At 46.5% G+C, this 18,116-nt stretch overlaps 1 protein-coding gene across 2 annotated transcripts; it reads right to left on the reverse strand.

The window, feature by feature from the left end:
- Positions 1–3,034: 3,034 nt before the first annotated feature.
- On the reverse strand, positions 3,035–17,264 carry KLF9 (KLF transcription factor 9). 2 transcript variants are annotated; one of them, XM_063421786.1, is made up of 2 exons: positions 16,656–17,264; positions 3,035–6,637 (listed from the first exon to the last, which is right to left on the reverse strand). In XM_063421786.1, the coding sequence occupies exons 1-2, from the start codon at positions 17,122–17,124 to the stop codon at positions 6,405–6,407; spliced, it is 702 nt and encodes a 233-aa protein (XP_063277856.1). In that variant the 5' UTR covers positions 17,125–17,264; the 3' UTR covers positions 3,035–6,404. The 2 variants fall into 2 exon arrangements, 1 of the variants encoding a protein (XP_063277856.1); XR_010083404.1 differs by having other exon boundaries at positions 6,510–6,637; positions 16,065–17,264.
- Positions 17,265–18,116: the final 852 nt, after the last annotated feature.

An 18,116-nucleotide genomic window follows, 5' to 3' on the forward strand; every position in this document is an offset into this window, starting at 1 on the left:
TCAGGACAAGGAGTGCAAAGGACTTCTCAGATACCACCACGAGCACCAGCCTCATTTTGTCCTGCAGTGGTGCTTAAAGGACTGTTCAGATGAAAAGCCACCGATTTTACAGTTTTCTGTGGGCCCTAGCAGCTGAGGAATTTGATTCTGCTTTAGGTTTGCTCCTCAACTGAACTCTACTGTCCACAAAGAACTTTCCTGGTCAGAGTTTTTGTAGTATTTAAAGTACACTTTGCTGTATAAAATATATTGGCTTTGTGCTAATATATTTAAAGTCGTAGAGTTGCCAATGTGCATTCAATTCCCTAAGCATTAGTATGTCAGAAATCATTCTAATGATTTCATTAAAAATGAAAATCATTCATAAAAAATCATTGCAGTAGCTTATATAGGGGAGAATCCTTTATTTCAGTTTGAATAAATTTGCAGTAAGGCTGTCCCCCTTGAAGTGTTTGCTTAAAAATAATACCCCTAAGAAACATGGCTTATTAGATGTAAGAGTTGAATGTGGTTTAGCTTCTAGATAAGGCCTGGCTTATTTCATGCAATGCAGGAAAGCAGAGGCAGTGATTTGTCACTAGCATTGTACAGGCTAGTAATACAACTGTGGTTTGTATTTTTTGACAGAGCAGTTATGCATGGCTTTTCATAGACCCTCAAAATGTTCTTTCTGCTTGGAAACATTGTTCAAGGCCACCAAAGCAGTCATTAACAGCAGAAGAGCCCACACTGCTATCATGTGGAAAGCTCTAATATACCTTACATCTGTGTCTTCTGAAACTTTTGCTGCTGTCTTTGTGGCCCCTGCCTACTAGCCAGAAGAGAAAGAAAAAGCCATTGAGAAAGTCTAAGACTTTTCTGTGGACCTTTTTAGCACAGTGTTGGAAGGGCTCTGATATTGTCTGTGCACGTTGGTTTCTTTCTCCATGCATTCTGAATTCCAAGAGGGCATTTTTGGATCTTGTAATTGTGAACTGCCCTTATGTACTCAGTGATTCTCCCTGTGCTGTGGTTTACACATTCCATTTCCTTTGTATCTTTCACTGTACAGACAGGCATTATGTGGCCTAAGAGGCAATAGACAGTATGAAACAGAGGCTGGTGGGGTTTGATATGTAAAGTGATAGGCTATTTATCAATTATCAATTGAGGCCACAAGCCAGTAAAAATACAGCAACAGTTGTAGCAATTTCAAAAATACAAGGTGAAAGCAATAAGGACTTTGGCTCACCCCAATAGCCATGGATAAGCTAGAAAAATACTGTGTGTAATCTGAGCCAGAAAACTACTGTGTGTGAAATAAACTACTGTCTGTTAAGGATTAGAACTGATGGCAGTCAAGACCTCTTTTTGAAATGGGAAGATTTCAACAATATCTGTGGAAGTGTTTGAGGAGGTGTTTTAGGGGTCAGAGAGTTTCTCAGCTGAGGAGAGCATGGCAGTGAAAGCATGGTAGCTGAAAAATTCTTGCCATTGGTAAAGCTTCCTCTGCTATAAGGGATTGCCATAAAGAGTTCTCAACCAAGTACAGTTCTGACAATTGTGCATTTGCATTAAGTTACTGCTGAAGAAGTTTTTCTGTGGCTGAGCACAGTGTGAGGAGCTCAACCTGAAAGAGGTTTTGTTTCCAAAGCAAAAGTCATTGAAAAAGTAGTGATTGTTATAGAGCTCTGATGCATAAATGAAACCTTACAGACCTTTTAGCCCTGGAACAGTGAGTGCTGAACAACATTACTATAGACTCTTATGGAGATCAAAATTATCTGGGTCACCCAGCATGCAGATTCAGAACGCCAACCTTCTTTGTATGTGGCTTTGTGAGCGACCCTGCAGGCATCTAACCAGACTTTTAGGACATTTTGTGGCGTGTTTCCTTTCATTTTCCTTGGCAGAGAGGAAAAATAAAAGTACAGAAAACCCTTACAACCTTGTTGAAATTTTTGTGCTCTCGGAATCAGCAGGTCTGTGTTGAGGGTCACACTTCACCATGCCACTACTTCCAGCACCTCTGTGGTGCACCCAAGTCTTTGCATGACGTATACTCAAAATTTATACCACTCCTGGCAAGACCCATGTGTACAATGTACTACATCTCAGTGGCTGGAAACATTCTTCTGAGGCCTTCTCTACATTAGGCAGATTTTGGTAGCTGTTCAATTTACAGCACTAAAACCTTAAGATGATTGGTAAATTTTTGGAAAGTCTTTTATGATGGGATTCCAAAGGAGTGAGGCCAGTGCCACAGTCCTGTGTCCCTTACTCATAAAATCAATGACAAGCTGAAAAAAGAAAATGTTATGCTAAGGGGTTTTTTTTAATCTGTTCTTTAGCCATCCAACATAGGAAAACTCCAACTCAGCATCAAGTCAAATCTGGAAACTGCTTACAAGTTTTGTTCCAGCTGCAGATGGCAATATTCAAGCCATTTGTCCCTGTCTGCATTGCTGGAAGGTTGCACATTCCCTTGGATCATCTTGCAGTCATATCCCCATGCCCATGTACCAGGATAAGTTAGTTTCTGTAAGTGGTTGCTTTCAGTAACTGTGATGCCATTGACGGTGCATGTCAGGTAGTTTTTTGGCACCCTGGCACAGGATACCTTGCCTTTCTGAGGCCAAGCAGATGCTCCATCCACCAGTGAACCCTCCAAAGCCATGGAAAGCCCAAGGCAGCAGTCTGGCTGCACAGGCTGAAGCATCATTTGTTCACTGAGCAGCTGTACGGTGTGAGGGAGAGCCCCACTCAGAACTCAAAAGCCATGGAGCACTGGGAGACAGATTTAATGGGAGCTTGAGCATACAGGTGATGGGACACTTTTTCCTGATTACAAGTTGTGTCTCTGTCTCCCTACTGTATTTGTAGAAGGAGTGCCTGGGAAAACATCCTGGAAAAGTAGAGAAAATCTCTGATGACTAGAAACACTAAAACCTTTGAAGCTGGTTCACACACTGCTCAATCCATGAATTTCATAATGTGCAGTATTTGGGTTTTTTAGTAATTCCGGCTAGTTTACATGACTACTGCATAACTCCAGTCATTTTCAGGGTTTTTATTCAGTTTTTCTTTATTTGGACAATATATATACACATATGTACAAAAACATCTATGCCTACTTTTTTTTTTCTTTTCCTTTTTTTACAATTTCATGTGATTTACAAAACAGGACAGCAAAATAACTTATAAAGAATACGAATACTGTACAAAAATAAAACTGATTAAACTGTTGGGAGTTGGTATTTTACAGTGTTACAGATCACTGGTTTGTAGAACAGCATTTTGAACTATGTGTCCAGTCTGGTGTATGCTGGCGTAAGTCCATCTGCAAGCTAAAAACAGATCTGTAATGTTGGTCATGAAAAAAGTTCAAGAAGAAGAATGTTATATAGCTATAATCTTTAAATCCATGACTTCTCTATACTAATGGACTTTCTTAATCAAGATGAGGAGCTGTCCTAACTTCAGCGCTATTAAGTACTTCCAAAATAGTACAAGTACATACAGTATTAGAGAACCTGATTTTCCTTTTCCAACACTTGCAACACTATTCAAAACAACTTCAAGATGCAAGATCTAACCTGCAGTTTGTTTTAGGTGTTAAAGCCATTGTTTGCTTTTACTGAAAGAAAAAAAACCAAACCAAATAAAGAAACAGTACAATGATATCCCCAAACCTGGTAATTCCCAATGCATTCTGTCAGTGATTAATGAATCACATTAATCCTGTCTGTTCAATGCTGAAATACACCATTACCATTTAGGAAGGGTTTTTTTCAGAAACAGGATCTTCATTGGCAGTAGTGACACATGCCTTGCATGTCCCATTGTCCCACGGACTAAAGTACCTCCTGTCTATTTCAGACTTTGCAGGAACATTTCTTAAAGTGTGTGCTCTACCCCAAATACACAACATGGAAACCATAAAGCTGGCCATTTACTTCCATATATCAGTTAATCCTGGTAGCTAAGTCACCAAAACATTTACATACTGATTTAGGAGCTGCTTATCAGCTGTGGCTTCTAGTTGTGGTTGACTAGATGTGAGGATCTCTTGTATTTCACAGGATCAAGGCTTTAATTTTCCAAGTGCTGCATTTGTCCCACAGAATGGCAACAATCCAGACTGCAGGACGGAGACTTGAAATCTAGCTTGATCTTCAGAGAAAAGAATAAAGATGAACAGAGATGCACCTTTGAATCTCATCTGCTGCTCATCTGTGGGCCTGACCCTATTCCACAAGGCAGCATTAACAGTACTGATAAGCAGAATACTTTCTGTGTTTCTAGATCAGTAGAAACACCAACACTACCAGTTTTTATTACAAAGAACCTATGTCCCTATGACTCAATCTGAATACAAGAAATTAAAGTTTGGTTTCTAACATAAATGTTTCAAAAACCTGAAACGGAGGTAGAAAGTGTGCTTGGTTTCCTGATGTTTTCACTGAAGAAAACACATCCCTTTTTATTCCACAGACTGTTCAATATCCCCAATGCTTTAAAAGAAGTTCTCTTTACATAGACAAAATCTATCATGAACTACACGGGTAAAAACACAGTATGCAAATTGATTTCTAATGCTGAAAGCCATATACAACTGTAGAGGAAAACACTCTACTCTCCAAGTAAATTTTGTATGTTTGTTTCTAAGAAGCAAGCTTTTTATCAGCTAAAACAGTAAGATACTGTAATTGCAGGTGTGCTGACAAGATCTTTTATGTACAGAATTTTACAAGAGGACCTAAATTCATCTGCAGTGGAAACACTTTGGGTTTCAGTGTAAATACTCATAAAATGAATTTGGCCCTATGTCTCTGTAGCAGGACTGCACCTTCCCTTCCTCTTCTGCAGGAAGGGGTAAAAACCAAACAGAAGAACATTTCTGGAAAAAAAATAATGTGTAAACAGAATTCTCCCCCTTTATGCAACTGGGGAGGGGAAAATCATTTATCACTGATAACCTCTTAAATGTCATGCTTTTAACATTAAAAAACCCTGAAATATTCACTAATGACCACATCTGAAAGTTTTCATTCAGTGATCTTTCTGCTCCTTTTAAAGATCAAAAAATAGCTTTAAAATAAAAGTTACCATTGCTTTTATCAGCATTTGATGTGCTGTGCATCATGGGTACAAAGTACTAAGAGAAGCTTATGTCATAAAGAAGTATTGCAAGACACCTTCTATATTTCAAATTAGCTTGTGGTATTCCCCCATACTCCAGAGGAAGAGCAATCAAGAGATAAAGGAGCCCTTCCAAAGTGCTCCTTACAGTAATTTTAGGTGTTTCCATTGGTAGAGTGCTCTTAAGAAAAGGTCTACTCTCTCCATAAACACACACTACTCCCTAGGACTCCAAGGGAGTGAGGCCATGGTATGAAGAGAATAAATCTTTAAGGCAAGTGTAGGAAGAGAAAAAGCCTTTTAAAAAGCAGCAGTTTGTAAAGATGGTAGCTGCTTTGTGCACCCACTCAAACAAACCACAGCAGAATAAAGCACTGTTAGTGGCATTTCTTTAGTACAGTACTGTATTACTGACAAGTATAAGATCATATGAGAGACATATGCTTCAGCTCCCACATGCCCACCATATTATCTAGGCTGGGTTGTATTTTTCCAGGTAAGTGAATAACAGCTAAATACACACACAGTCAGAAAATTACTGAGCTCTTTATGGGGACTTCTTTCCTTTAAGTATCTTCTTGAATCATACATGTTTTTACTGGAAAAGTCCAGCTGATATTCAAAAATATAGTTAACACAAAGAAAAATTAAAAATACCTACTTACTTTAATGGGCCTTATTGAGTATAAATTCACCTTATCTCAGTATATCAATCAGATACTATTGCTAACATATGTAATGTTTCTCTTAATTGTCTCTTTAAGTGCAGGATCGCAGAAGATACACAGAAGTAAACCCACTTCTACAATGTGCTATGGACTTTTTATCTGAGTTATTTATGTGACTCGGAAAGTGTTTTTATTCGACAGACTCTAAATACAAGCAGCATTACACTGTTCAACAAAACATGTTCATGACACAGCAATCACAAAGACTTTGGGGTCATGCTACTGTGGTGGCACAGGCCAGACCGCCCAGTCATATGTATGTACACCAGTATCAACGCATAACATTGGAAGGGGTGGTTACCTCCTTGCTGGCCACCCCTTCCCTCCTTTTACCCCACACTCCACTTGTTCCAGACTGTTGTTCTCAGGGCAGAACCACAAGGTGGAAGATGGGGAGGGATACTGAGTACTTTTTTTTTTTAATGCCGGCTACATGTGCTTTTGGACAGTGAGGGTGACCGGCACTGCAGTGGATGCTCATGCTCTGGCACCATGGCCTACATCCTCGCCACAGCCTGCCTCTTCCCTACTCCTCCCCCAGGGCCAGCCCTGCCTTCACAAGGAGCTGCTGGAGCTGGACTTTTTGGATCGCTTGATCATGCTGGGGTGGAATTCAGTGTGGCGGCGGGCGTGCTTGGTCAGGTGGTCGCTCCGCATGAACCGCTTCTCACAGAGGGGGCACCGGAACTGTTTCTCACCAGTGTGGGTTCGGTAGTGCCGTGTGAGCTCATCAGAGCGGGAGAACTTTTTAAGGCAGTCGGGCCACGTGCAGGGGAATGGTCGCTCACCTGTAGGGAAGAAAGGATGACAAGAGACTTAGGGGAGCAGGGATAATGCAGATCGGCGCATAAAAAGCTGCTTTGTTTCCTGCCATGGTGCCAATGTCTGTGGAGTTGTTGTTAACTCACTTCATCAGGTTTCAGTCTCACCTCCAGCAGAAGCCAAAAACCCATCCAAACACATGAAACTCACATTCTAAAGCAAAACCGTACATGACCTGAAGACTTGTCAAAACAACAGATGAGCTCTGCCTGTGCCTGTATGTTTTTTCATGTTGGTCTCACTACAGTAGCTTGGGAAAGGTGTGCCAGAATTATTCCTCTGACACTTCAATTCTACTGAATTATTTGTAAATTAGAAAGTGATATAAGTTAGAAAATGATGCAAAAAAATCGTTCACCTAGGACAAGTCCTTCCAGCCCAGGAAGAAATGAGTGGGGAGGCATCGTGGAGAACAGTGAAGCCTTGGGGCTGCAAACATGTAGGGCAAAACTGCTGCACCTGCAGCAGGTAGTCCCATGCTCCCCTTTCAGCCCTTCCTCTGGAAATCCAAGGTCTTCCAGCAAATGTTTATCTCTTAGACAGCTGATTTGAAGACAAGAAAAACACCTTATTATTCACGCTCTATCGGAATAAATGTTTGCTATAATGATGAAAAACCCAAACACCTTAACGTAAATGACACCACAACTTTGGTTTTATGAAACAAGGGTTCAAGGATTGAAGAGCACTCCACATCCCTACAGTTCACCTCTGTGGGTTGCACAGGCTTTTGCCTTGTTTTTGCCTTCAGCCACAAACACAGTGCCTCTAGAGCAGCAAGGTTGACCCTAGTACACAGCACAGATGGAAACTGAAGGTATTTAAATTCACACAAAAGCTTTCCACCATGCACTGCTACAGGTTTGATGCCTTAATCTACTTTCTTCAGAGCTTCCTGAAGGGAATATAAATGGCAGCTCTGTGACAGCTATTTATAGTCAACCATGAAATATAAAAACTGTCCCAGGAGTTTTCCAGCTTGGAAGAGAGTTGGAAGAAAACTCAGGAACTCCAGTATTTCTTGGTACTGTGAAGTTTGGCATAACAGGTGAGCTCATTTTACATTCACAGATCAACAAAGGAGTGATTTACAAAGTGGGTCCTGGAGTTCTCCCCTGACACAACAGTAGAGACAAAAAGCTACAGACTTGAATGAACAGCCCTGAAGCCAGGTGGAAAACATTCAATAGAAAGTATAGTAGAGTTGCACGGAGGGACTCACTGATGTCATCCAAAAGGCCAAAGAAAGAAAAGGAGAGGCCAGGTAAGCTGAGGTATAGTTACACCAGGGGGCCTGAAAGCCCTAGTAAGCCTCCCTGAAAAATACTTCAGTGTTTGGGCTCCTAATTGTCTGTGCTCCTTAACAGGTTGCTGCTCCATTCCAGACCAACCAGTGTGCCATGGAGCTGAGCTGGATAAGTGGGACTGCATAGGTCACAGCACAGCCCTGTGGCTGCTGCCCCTGTGCTTGCCTCCTTTCCCTCGTGTCTGCACTGGTTCTTAATCACGGAGAAGGATAGAGCAGAGGAAGTCAAGCCAGCTGCCTGCCTGAGCCTGGTGGGGGCAGAGCTGCCAACGATTGTGAGCTGGGGCTATTTTGTTTGTTATAAATGCATTTCTTGGCCCCCTGATATATGCTTTTAGACATGATTGGAAGACCTTCTGAACAACTATCACCTGTATAAAACAAATTAATTAAAACAGTATGTAGAGTCATGAGTGCAGGAAGGCTGCGGCCACAGCTACACATTGGGGCAGCACTGGGAGCTGTACAGAGGCCTCACATCACCCTTTCCCAGTGTCAGCCCTTAGCATCTGAGGCAAGCATTTCACTTGTGCTGCTCTTTTGCAATCTATTTCATGGTTTCTGTCACAGCTCCTGGAGGCAGGTGGCAGTGGGAGGTGCAGAACAGCTTGCTTTCTCCCCCTGGCAGTGTGGGAGAAGTGCAATACATCTTGCACGTGTGGAACCATCTAGTATATGCCTCTGTAAGGCACTTAAATCCCAGAGCAGCAGGAGCAACTGAGGCATCCTGCCTCATTCCCTGGAAACCACATTTCCAACCATCCACCTCAAAACAGCTCTTCAGTCTGCAGAAGTGCCCAGCTGTAAACAGGGAGATTAGGTGTCTAGGCTGGATAACAAGCATCAGTCTTTGGGGAGCAGCACCTACATTTTAGGTATCGTAGTATCCAACCTGACTGTCTAAAAGTAGTGCTTAAAATCTGGCCTCAAGCAGCTCTTAAGAAACTGAACTCGTCCTCCACACCCTCCTGGAGTTTTATGTGTGAAGAAAAAATGAAGCCCTGCTTCTGGAATTCTCTCTGACATGACAGAAGCAGCATCACCTCCACCACAGCTACCCCAAGCATCCATTACACATGCCAGAGGAAAGTACTCTAAGGTTAAGCAGTGTAACCACAAAGCTTTAGGGAAAGGCAGGGCTTGCTCAAGATCCCTCGAGGATCACCTCACCTGCTGTGCCTTTGGTACTGTACTCTGCAGGGACTGAGCCCTGGGCTCAGCTGGGGGAGGACACAGGCCTAGAGGGGTCATCTCTGAGCCTGAGAATTCACTGCTCCCTTTGGTCACAAAGCTTTAAGGGATGACACCTCAGTGACAGTCTCAATAGGTGCAAGGCAGGCGTGGACTGTGGACTAGGAAGCACTTAAGCAAGGCAGAGATGGCTGATGGCATGTGATAACCGTCCACTCAACAAAGCTAGTGCTGTATTTGACATGCTTTCTTTTTGCAGCAGCAGGTATGTCAGTGGCAGAGCTCTGAGAAAACAAGTCTTGCAGCTCATATGCTTGCTGGGAGGCAGTGGTTTAGAGAGCCACAGTGCAAGCCAGTGCTGCCTCCATCTGGGGATACGGGTATCTGTGTCAGCTCAGGCAAGGCTTATCTTTTTATTTATGATTTTTGAGGGTAGTAATGCTAAAGCTTGAAACAGGAGAATGAAACATGAACACACAGTGCTGTTATACACGGTTCCCCTTAGTGGCTGTATGCTACTGACTTTTTAAGTTATGCCTCCAATGGGGTTTTCCATTGGAAGATGAAGGAAAGGTCAGTAGTACAACATGATAATTTGAAACGATGTGTGATTGGATCCTAACACAACAGACACACAAAATAAACAATTTTCTTAAAAAAAAAAAAAAAAAAAAAAAAAAAAAAAAAAAAAAAAAAAAAAAAAAAAAGATGAGTATGTATATACACAGATATGCAGGGCAGCTTACAGAAGTAAAAAGTGAATGAAAAATTGATTTATAGATAATAGGAACAGGTGCATCTGCAGACTCTCATTCTTTGTGCTATGTGGTCCTAGAAACATAGTGAGAGACAGTTTATTTTCAGCATAAGTTAATAGGTGGTGTTTCGCAGGTCTTCTCTACAGTCTAAGAACTCCTGCAACCCTGGCTTACTTTAAATCACATAGATGTTAAGGTTGTAAAGATGTACATCACAAGGATGTAAAGGTCTTTGCAGATCCTTTTAAACTTAACCCTCTTGCTACATCTGCCATTTTTGACTTGTTCCTTCTCCCCTCCTTCTACAGCAAAACAAAGTTTCTTCTTTCTGTGCAAGTTTAAACTCTATATTCAAACTACTTTGTATGACCTGAGGCAGGTCCGCTTAATTCTGAATAGACAAAAAGATAATATTTTTCTTCCTACCCTGGGATATTTCAGATTTTCCCACACTGCACTCTTAAGTAGAAAAGGTTTCTGAAAAAAATATTACTGGGTAGGCATTAGCAGACTCATTAACAGAAGTACAATCATTAGTGGTATCCTGATCAGTTATCTGCCTTCTCACCACAAAATGCTGCTTTATGTGTGAATGACTGAGGTTAGGAGCTGCAGTTCACAGTGGCTTTAATACACAGAATATCTGCTGTCTCAGCTCTCTCTCACTTTTCTCCCCAGTTATTTGCCCCATGCACCCTGAATGAGCAATTTCCTGTGGGACACTGGACTTTGACTGAGTGTCCACATGCAAGATATTCTGGTGAAGATAGCTCTTCAGGGCAGACAGATTGGAGGCGTTTCAAGCAAACGTTTTCCTCTTTGGAGGTATTCCAAAATCAGATCATTAAAACACATGGCAACCAAATACTGGCGCAGAGAAAGATCAGCAGTGAGGAAGTTATGGACTATATGCCTAAACCAACGCTTTCTGGAACACCTAAACCGTAGTCATCTAACTGCACAACAGATGAAACAGATGGGATAGGTGATGGATGGGTTCCAGCAAGGGGTTTATTCTGCCAGGATTTAGGATTAAACACCACAGGTTGGTTCAAGTATTAAAAAAGGCTGCTTTCAGCAAGTATTCAGGATGTTCTGACATTCTTAAAACTACCACTCAGCAGCTGCTTGGACATACAGGTGTTTTGAGTCTCTTTCAAAAGTCCAGATGCAAAACCACCTGCTACAACCTGCTGCTGCTGAGTGTGAATTCCAGGAAAATTGTCTTGCTGTTATCCCACTGTGACACAGTATCAGATGCAAGGGAAGCCCTTTTAGCTTCTCTGTCAGAGCACAAACCTCCTTGACTGTTACAAAGGCTTTCTCTGAGGGACTGTGCCTCCATACACATAAACGGAGAGAGAAAGACATGAGGCCAGTAAGCTACGTGGGAGAGGAAGGATCTTTCCAAACCTCACCAGAGAGTTAAATCTACGCTTTTGTAGCTGAGACGAGAGCCCTCAGCAGTATGTTCTTGGATATGTGAGACAGGTTCCTAGCTCTTCTCCTTTCCTGGCTTATCTTCATGTGAACTTCCTCCATTTTGCAGTAATACTTGAGTATTAACTGAACAATGGAGAGAGGCCAACTCCTAGCCTGGTGCTTAGGGCACTTACCTGGAATTAAAGGACACTGGGTTTAAGTTCCTGTCCCATACGAATAATCAAATTTCCTTGCTAAGAGGAAACAGCTTTGACAGGGAAAGGAAGAATCCAATTTTACATGCATTCAGAAAGATAACATAACTTTTGATATTTCATTCTGAATTTATTAACCAGTGTTTCAACAGACTTTTCCCTCAAGTTTACGGTATTTATAGAGTGCTCTCAGGCTATGCACATTCATCCTAACCTGAATACAGATGGTGAACTGCACTACCACAAGTGAACAGTGTCTGAAGTGTTCTTTGCCATCACTCCCTCAGACCCTGTTTCTTTAATATCTAATTGGCCCTTCCCTGCTCTTCCAGCTGCAGGCTTGAAAGGTGTTCAAGGCCAGAAGCACAGGAGCAAGTAGCTTGGTGCACAACAACACAGCAGCCAACAAAGAAGAACAAAGGAATTTCTGCAGCAATCCTAACACCTGGCACTGCAAGAAACAGGCTAACAAGAGCAGTAGCACCCACCACATGCCACAGTGCCACAGCACAAACAGTATGCAGAACTCTGTAAAGCTGCAATTTCAATACATCCATCTGGAAGCTGGAATTGTGCTCTTATGGGTAATGCCTACCCTTTGCTTCTGTCCTACATGTGAACTTTGTCATGTTGACTCAATAAACTTTTCTGGAGCACTGTCTCATAAGTGACACATACACCTGCTTAAAATCTTAATTTTTTTAATCAGAAAACAAGACAACTGGGACAACTTTGAACCTAATCTTGAGGATTTCTGCCTACCCTACTCAGCTGGTAAGACTCCCAGTCAGGATCATCATGTTTCTCCAAGACCCAATTTGTGGATTTTCATTCACCATGATATTTCACATGGCAATCTGAATTTAACAAAAGATGTGTTGTTGACTCCACTTTTTGCTCTTGGGTTCTATTCTAAAGGATCTGGCTAAAGTGACATAGCATGAGCTGGATAGGAGGGTTTTAAAATGCTAAATTTCAGATTATGCTCAAACAAAATTACCGAGAAAGATCTCGGTGAGCAGAGGACTGTCAGCATACCAGTATCTCTACAGTCTGTTGCATGAGATAATCTAGAACACATATAACAAAGCAGTACAGTCGAACCAAACTGATACAGGGGCAAGTCAAACACCATGATACCTGGACAGCAGCAACAGGCAGCTGCAGTGACTGTTCTTACTCTCTGCTAGAAATGCTCCTACGCTTCCCTGTGCAGAGTGTCAACCTTAGGGTTCACACCTCTCCTAAGCCCTGGTTCTGAGCACTGGTAAGAGCCAAATGGTGAGAGCACCTAAGAATGCATCAGCTGCCTGGTGTAACAAAACTCTTAGCATTATCTGAAACCACTTTACATGATGATACAAGTTGGCTGAAAGGTCTAGCTGAAGAGGGAGAACTTTTCCCACATCTGGGTTTTGAGCATCTAAACTCTTAATTAAGGGCATCTGATGTGTATATGAAATTCCCATCAATCCTCAGCCTCCCCAGGCAAGTAAACCTACAAGTCCAGTAGGAAGAAGCATCTCACAAGCTACTTTTATGGTACCTTACTGGTCAGGAAGGAGGGACAGAGAAGATCTGGTCTCAGTGGTCATGTGCCTTTAACTGGATTATATTCACACCATGATAGCAAACATGAATTTCATACAGCTGGTTTCTCCTGTCAGTTTCTCTCCCTGCCTTTTGCCCTACAATCTCCAGCCAGGCCTCCTGACTGAGATTGCTTGTTTGTTCTTGTACACCTTCATTTTCCCTGGAAATCCTCTGGTCTGCACATCCCTCTCTATTAAGCTGTTCCCCCATCTCCATCTTTGAGGCTAATAATAACTGTACACAACACCTGTCATAAACAAACCTCTATACCCACCTATTTAGAGAATTCCATGCATTTTGAAGGTAACTCTCTGCATATCTGCTGTTGCTTGTCTTTTTCTTGGTCAGATGGGTCCTTCACCTTTTCCTGATCTCTGTACCACTTCTAGGGCTTGGGATCTCACCTAGGCCTAGCAGCACAAGCAAGGGGACTGCTTGCACAAGTATGATGTGCAGTGCCATCTGCTGATCTCTTTCTGTAAAGTTCAACCCAAAGCAAATCTCTGATGGCTAATTTGGGCCTTCTGGAAATTGAACTTGCATTATCATCAAAGGCCCAAACTTCAAGCAAACAGTTATACAGACATTTTTAGTATCTGAAATATGGAACGTTTGAACCAACAAGTTCAATGAATGGTTAATAAGATACAGACCTCTAACCTCTGAGCATCCAAGTTTTGGCCTTCTATCCTTGCACCTTGATTTGGTATTTTGTTTCTTGCTTTGTGTTAGGCTACCAAAGATGAACTCATGAGTTTTTAGATTCCCAGCCACTACACAGAAAGAGAAGGATCCAGAGCTTCCCAGCTTGCTTGGTTAGGATTCATGAATAAAGAGAACTGTGAGTACACACAACTTCATGAGTGTGAACAGAAATCCTTAAGCCATTTTCCAAGATAGAAATACTGGGATTAAATATTAAAAATTTAAGACCAGGAAGCTTCTACTGGTGGCTGTGCAGCTACTTCTACTAAAGGCTACACTGCAGCAAGAAACCTAGTTGGTGGCCTGGTGAAAAAGATGAGAGAGACATTATTTGTCTCTATTTGAAAAAAAGGAACTAAAATGGTACTAAGAAGGGCCCATTAATGTTCTGCAATATACAGTTATCAATAACTACAGAGATCCCATTGAATCACACTGTTGCTAAGGAATTTTTGTCATCTATAAAAATAATTAACATTATCAGTGTCATTCAGCGTTTCAGTTAGCTACAATTAAGTTCACATTAGGAAGCTCTAAAAGTTCATTACTCTTGGATGTCTGCAGTGATTTTAATCACACAGAACTACCATGACAGTACATCAGTATATCTGAGTCAAACGCCTCATGCTTGGAGCTAAGGCCACCCACATGTAAGCAGCACATGCTAAACCTCATACCACTTCAGCAGTACTTATTATGACACTACTGCTTACAGCAAGCTGTGTGGGGGTTGTACGGTACAATAATTTACATGTCATCACACAGAATGCTATCTCAGCCAACATCTATTCTGGTTCCCTTATTGTGGTGGTTATTTGAGCATGAGTAAATGGAAACAATATTAACGTTTTCTTTGTTATTTATGAGACAACATCTTGGAGAGCACCAGTTACACTCAGCCTCCAAAAGAGCACGTGAGCTGCAGTCTCTGAACAGGTAACACAACAACCCTTAGCACTGGTCATGAGGTCAGCATAGAGTCACCACTGACCATCCTCTTTCCCAGCTCAAAGAGAAAGTCTAACCTCAGAGCTCATCGCTGAGCCATATCAAGTAATCCTACCCCCTTCTCTCTAGCTTCTTGAGATAAGCACCCATTAGATTTGCCAGCAGGGCACCGGTAGGCAACCAGCACCGAGCCTCTTCCTCTGCAGTGCACGCACATCAGTGAACTGGAGCAACAGAAGCTGAGCTAGAGCGCAGATGTGATCATATACTACCCAACCCCCTGTTGAATTCTACAGCAATGCCTGACAGTACATTCCTTGGGTGATCAACTCATTTTGTATTATACCACTAACCATCACCACCGACAGAAAAAAACCGAAAGACACCCTCATTGACTGATGTGAAGCACACGAAATATCTTGGCAGTGTATGTTTCTTTTGATTAATTCCTTTCTGTTCCTGCGCCCAACCCTTAAATTCAGAACATTTTTAAAGCAGCCTTCTGTACTCCACTACGATCCCAAGAGCAATTCAGACCTATAAAGGTTTTTATTCCATCACTTGCACTGAAGGTCTAAAAACAAACAAATAAATAATAATAAACCCCCCCACCACCACCAAAAAAAAAACAAACAAAAAACCCCCAAACAAACAAACAAAAAAACCCCCACACCAAACCAAAACGAACACTAAGAAACGAACAGAGAAATCTGCAACTGCTGTCCCCTTGGGGCCAGGCTACCGCAGATATGTTTTATCTCCAGGTTTCCATGTTGCCACACCCTCCGAGGCGCCCGGGCGAAGGCCGGGAATGGGAGCACACAGCTTGATGAATGAAGCCCTTGTGGAACGTGTAAAAGCCGGATCGCGATAAACGATAGTGAGAGGCGCTGCCACAGGGAAGAGCGGGCTCGGCCCTCCCTGCACGGCGCCTGAATCCCCTCGGCCGAGGGCGCGGCCCGGGCAGGGCCGGGGCGGTTCGAGGAGCAGCCGGCAGTGGTCTGATCCACCGGTGCTCCACCGCCAGCTCGACCGCCCGACACCGGCTTTAGGTGACGCGCTTCCCGCGTTCGCCCATCCAGCCCGCCGGAGGGGGGTGTGTCCGCAAGCCCCAGAGGTGCAGCCAGCTCACCGACGTGCAGGGAGACGCCGCCGCCGCCCCCTCCCGAGCCGAGCCGAGCCGGCAGCTCCGCCGGCCCCTGCTCCGGCGCCATGGCCCCGCGGTGTCCAGTCCCCGCAGCCGAGGAGAGCTCACCGCCAACTCTGCGGCCCAGGCCGCGGGTTCCGACGGCGGGATAGGCGAGAGGGGCGCGGGCGGCGACTGCGCTGCTCTCGTCTCCCTTGCGGAAGAGGTGCCGAGTTCTGACCCGGTGCAGGCGCTCGTCCGCCTACAGCGGCAGAAAACCCGAATCCCGCCGCCCCTGTGCTTCCCTCGCCGACGCCCCGAGCGAACTAGGCGGCCCACGCCACCATCCCCAGAGCCGCGCCCGACACGCGAATTTCGCTCCGTTCCCCGGCATCTGCCGCCCGGCCCGCACTGCCCGCCGGGACCCGGGCCGGCTCCAGGCCGACGCAGGTGGGCGCCAGGCAGGGCGCGACGGGAGGCGGTGTCACAGCCCCGCCGACCGCCAGCTCCCGCCGGACAAGGGGCGCCGATGAGAGCTGGGGGCGAGGAGAGCGGGGGAAAGAAAGGGGGGCGTGAAGGAGAGAGCGTCACGAAGCAGCCCCGAAGGCAGAGCGGCGCGGCAGGACGGCAGGGCCGCGCGGGGATGCCGGGCGCGCCGCTGGCCGGGTTCATCCGAGGACAAGCGCTCACTCCCGCCCTCTTCCCTCCGCCACCGCTGACCTGTGTGGACCCGGTAGTGCGCCTTGAGGTGGGAAGACTTGCCGTAGACCTTGCCGCAGCCGCTGTAGGGGCACTTGTGCCGCTTCTCGGCCGCCAGCTTCCCCTTAGGGGCGGCCCCGGCTGCGCGCAGGCGGGGGGGCGGCCCCGGCGGGGGGCTGCGGGGCGGGCTGGAGCCCTGCTCGGTGGCCGCGTCGCTGTCGGAGCCCGCGTCCTCGTCGGGGCTCTCCACGCTGTCACTGCAGACGGAGGGGGCGGGCAGCGGCCGATACTTGTTCAGCTCCAGCAGGCTCTTGGCGATGGCCAGCAGGGCGCAGTAGTCCTTCCAGGCGTCGCGGGGGTCGCGCAGATCCCGGGCCGCCTCCCCCTCTCCCGGCACCTTCAGCCGCGCCGCCTCGGGCACGGCGGAGCGGTTGGAGATGGAGACCAGGCACTGCGCCGCTACGAAGTCCACGTACGCGACTGCCGACATGGTGTGGCCGCGCCCCGACGACAAGGGGGCTCCGTCCACCCTCAGTGCTCGTCCACCGGCCCGACCGCGCCGCCGCCAGCCATGGCCCGCCCGCGGCGCGGGAAAGAGCGGGGCGGAGGAGGAAGGGGGCGTGGGGGCGAATAAATAGCGGGGCGCCGGGCAGGTCCTTCACCGCCGCCCCCCGGGGGCGGCGCGCAGACGGCGAGGGGGGAGCGCCGCCCGCGCGGCCGGCTCGGGTCCGGCGCAGGGGCCGGGGGAGAGTAGACGGCCCGCCCCGCGCCCCGCGTGGTCCTGCCCGAGGGCGGCCGCGCCGGGGCCCATCACGTCAGGCGCGGAGCCCCTCCCGCCCCGGCCGGTCCGCGGGCAGAGCCGGCCGGCTGTGTTTACTTTCTCCCCCCACGCCACTCACAGCGCCCCTTTTCTAGGGGGGGCGTGTCCGCCGGGCGGCCTCCCCGCCAATCACCACGCTCCCTCCCCAGGCCGCGTGCTACTCTGGGCGCCCCGCCGCGACCGCTTAAAGCAGCGATGCTGAGGCTCCTCTGGGGTGGGACGGCGGGGGTTCCGCGGCCCCGCTCTCTGCCGAGGAGGCCCCGCCGCCGCCCGGCTGATCCCTAGAGGAGCCGGTGGTGGCCTCGGGCGGAGGCCCGCTGTGGGGGCGGCGCGGGGCTGCGGCGCCGAGCTGGTTAAGTGTCTCCCTGGAAGTCCTACGGTCCCAGCAACGGGCCGGCCAATGGGAAGTGAGCCGGCTGATGTCACTGGCAGCACCCCGCCAATCAGCGCCCGGTCCCGAAAGGTGCGCAACGCTTGGAGGCGCGGGGAGCGACGGACGCGCGCTCCGGCTGCGGCCCCCTCGTGCCGCTGCCGCGGGAAGGCGGGAGGGGCGCCGGGGATGCCCCGCCCGGTCGGGGTGTCCGTGACCCCGGCGCGAACCTGAGTTGGCTCCCCCTTCCCTGCCCGCGGGACCCGCGAGGTGGGGCTCCCCGCACTGCCCG

Source organism: Prinia subflava, chromosome Z (genome assembly GCF_021018805.1).
Source record: "Prinia subflava isolate CZ2003 ecotype Zambia chromosome Z, Cam_Psub_1.2, whole genome shotgun sequence".
In the NCBI taxonomy this organism is placed as follows: domain Eukaryota; kingdom Metazoa; phylum Chordata; class Aves; order Passeriformes; family Cisticolidae; genus Prinia; species Prinia subflava.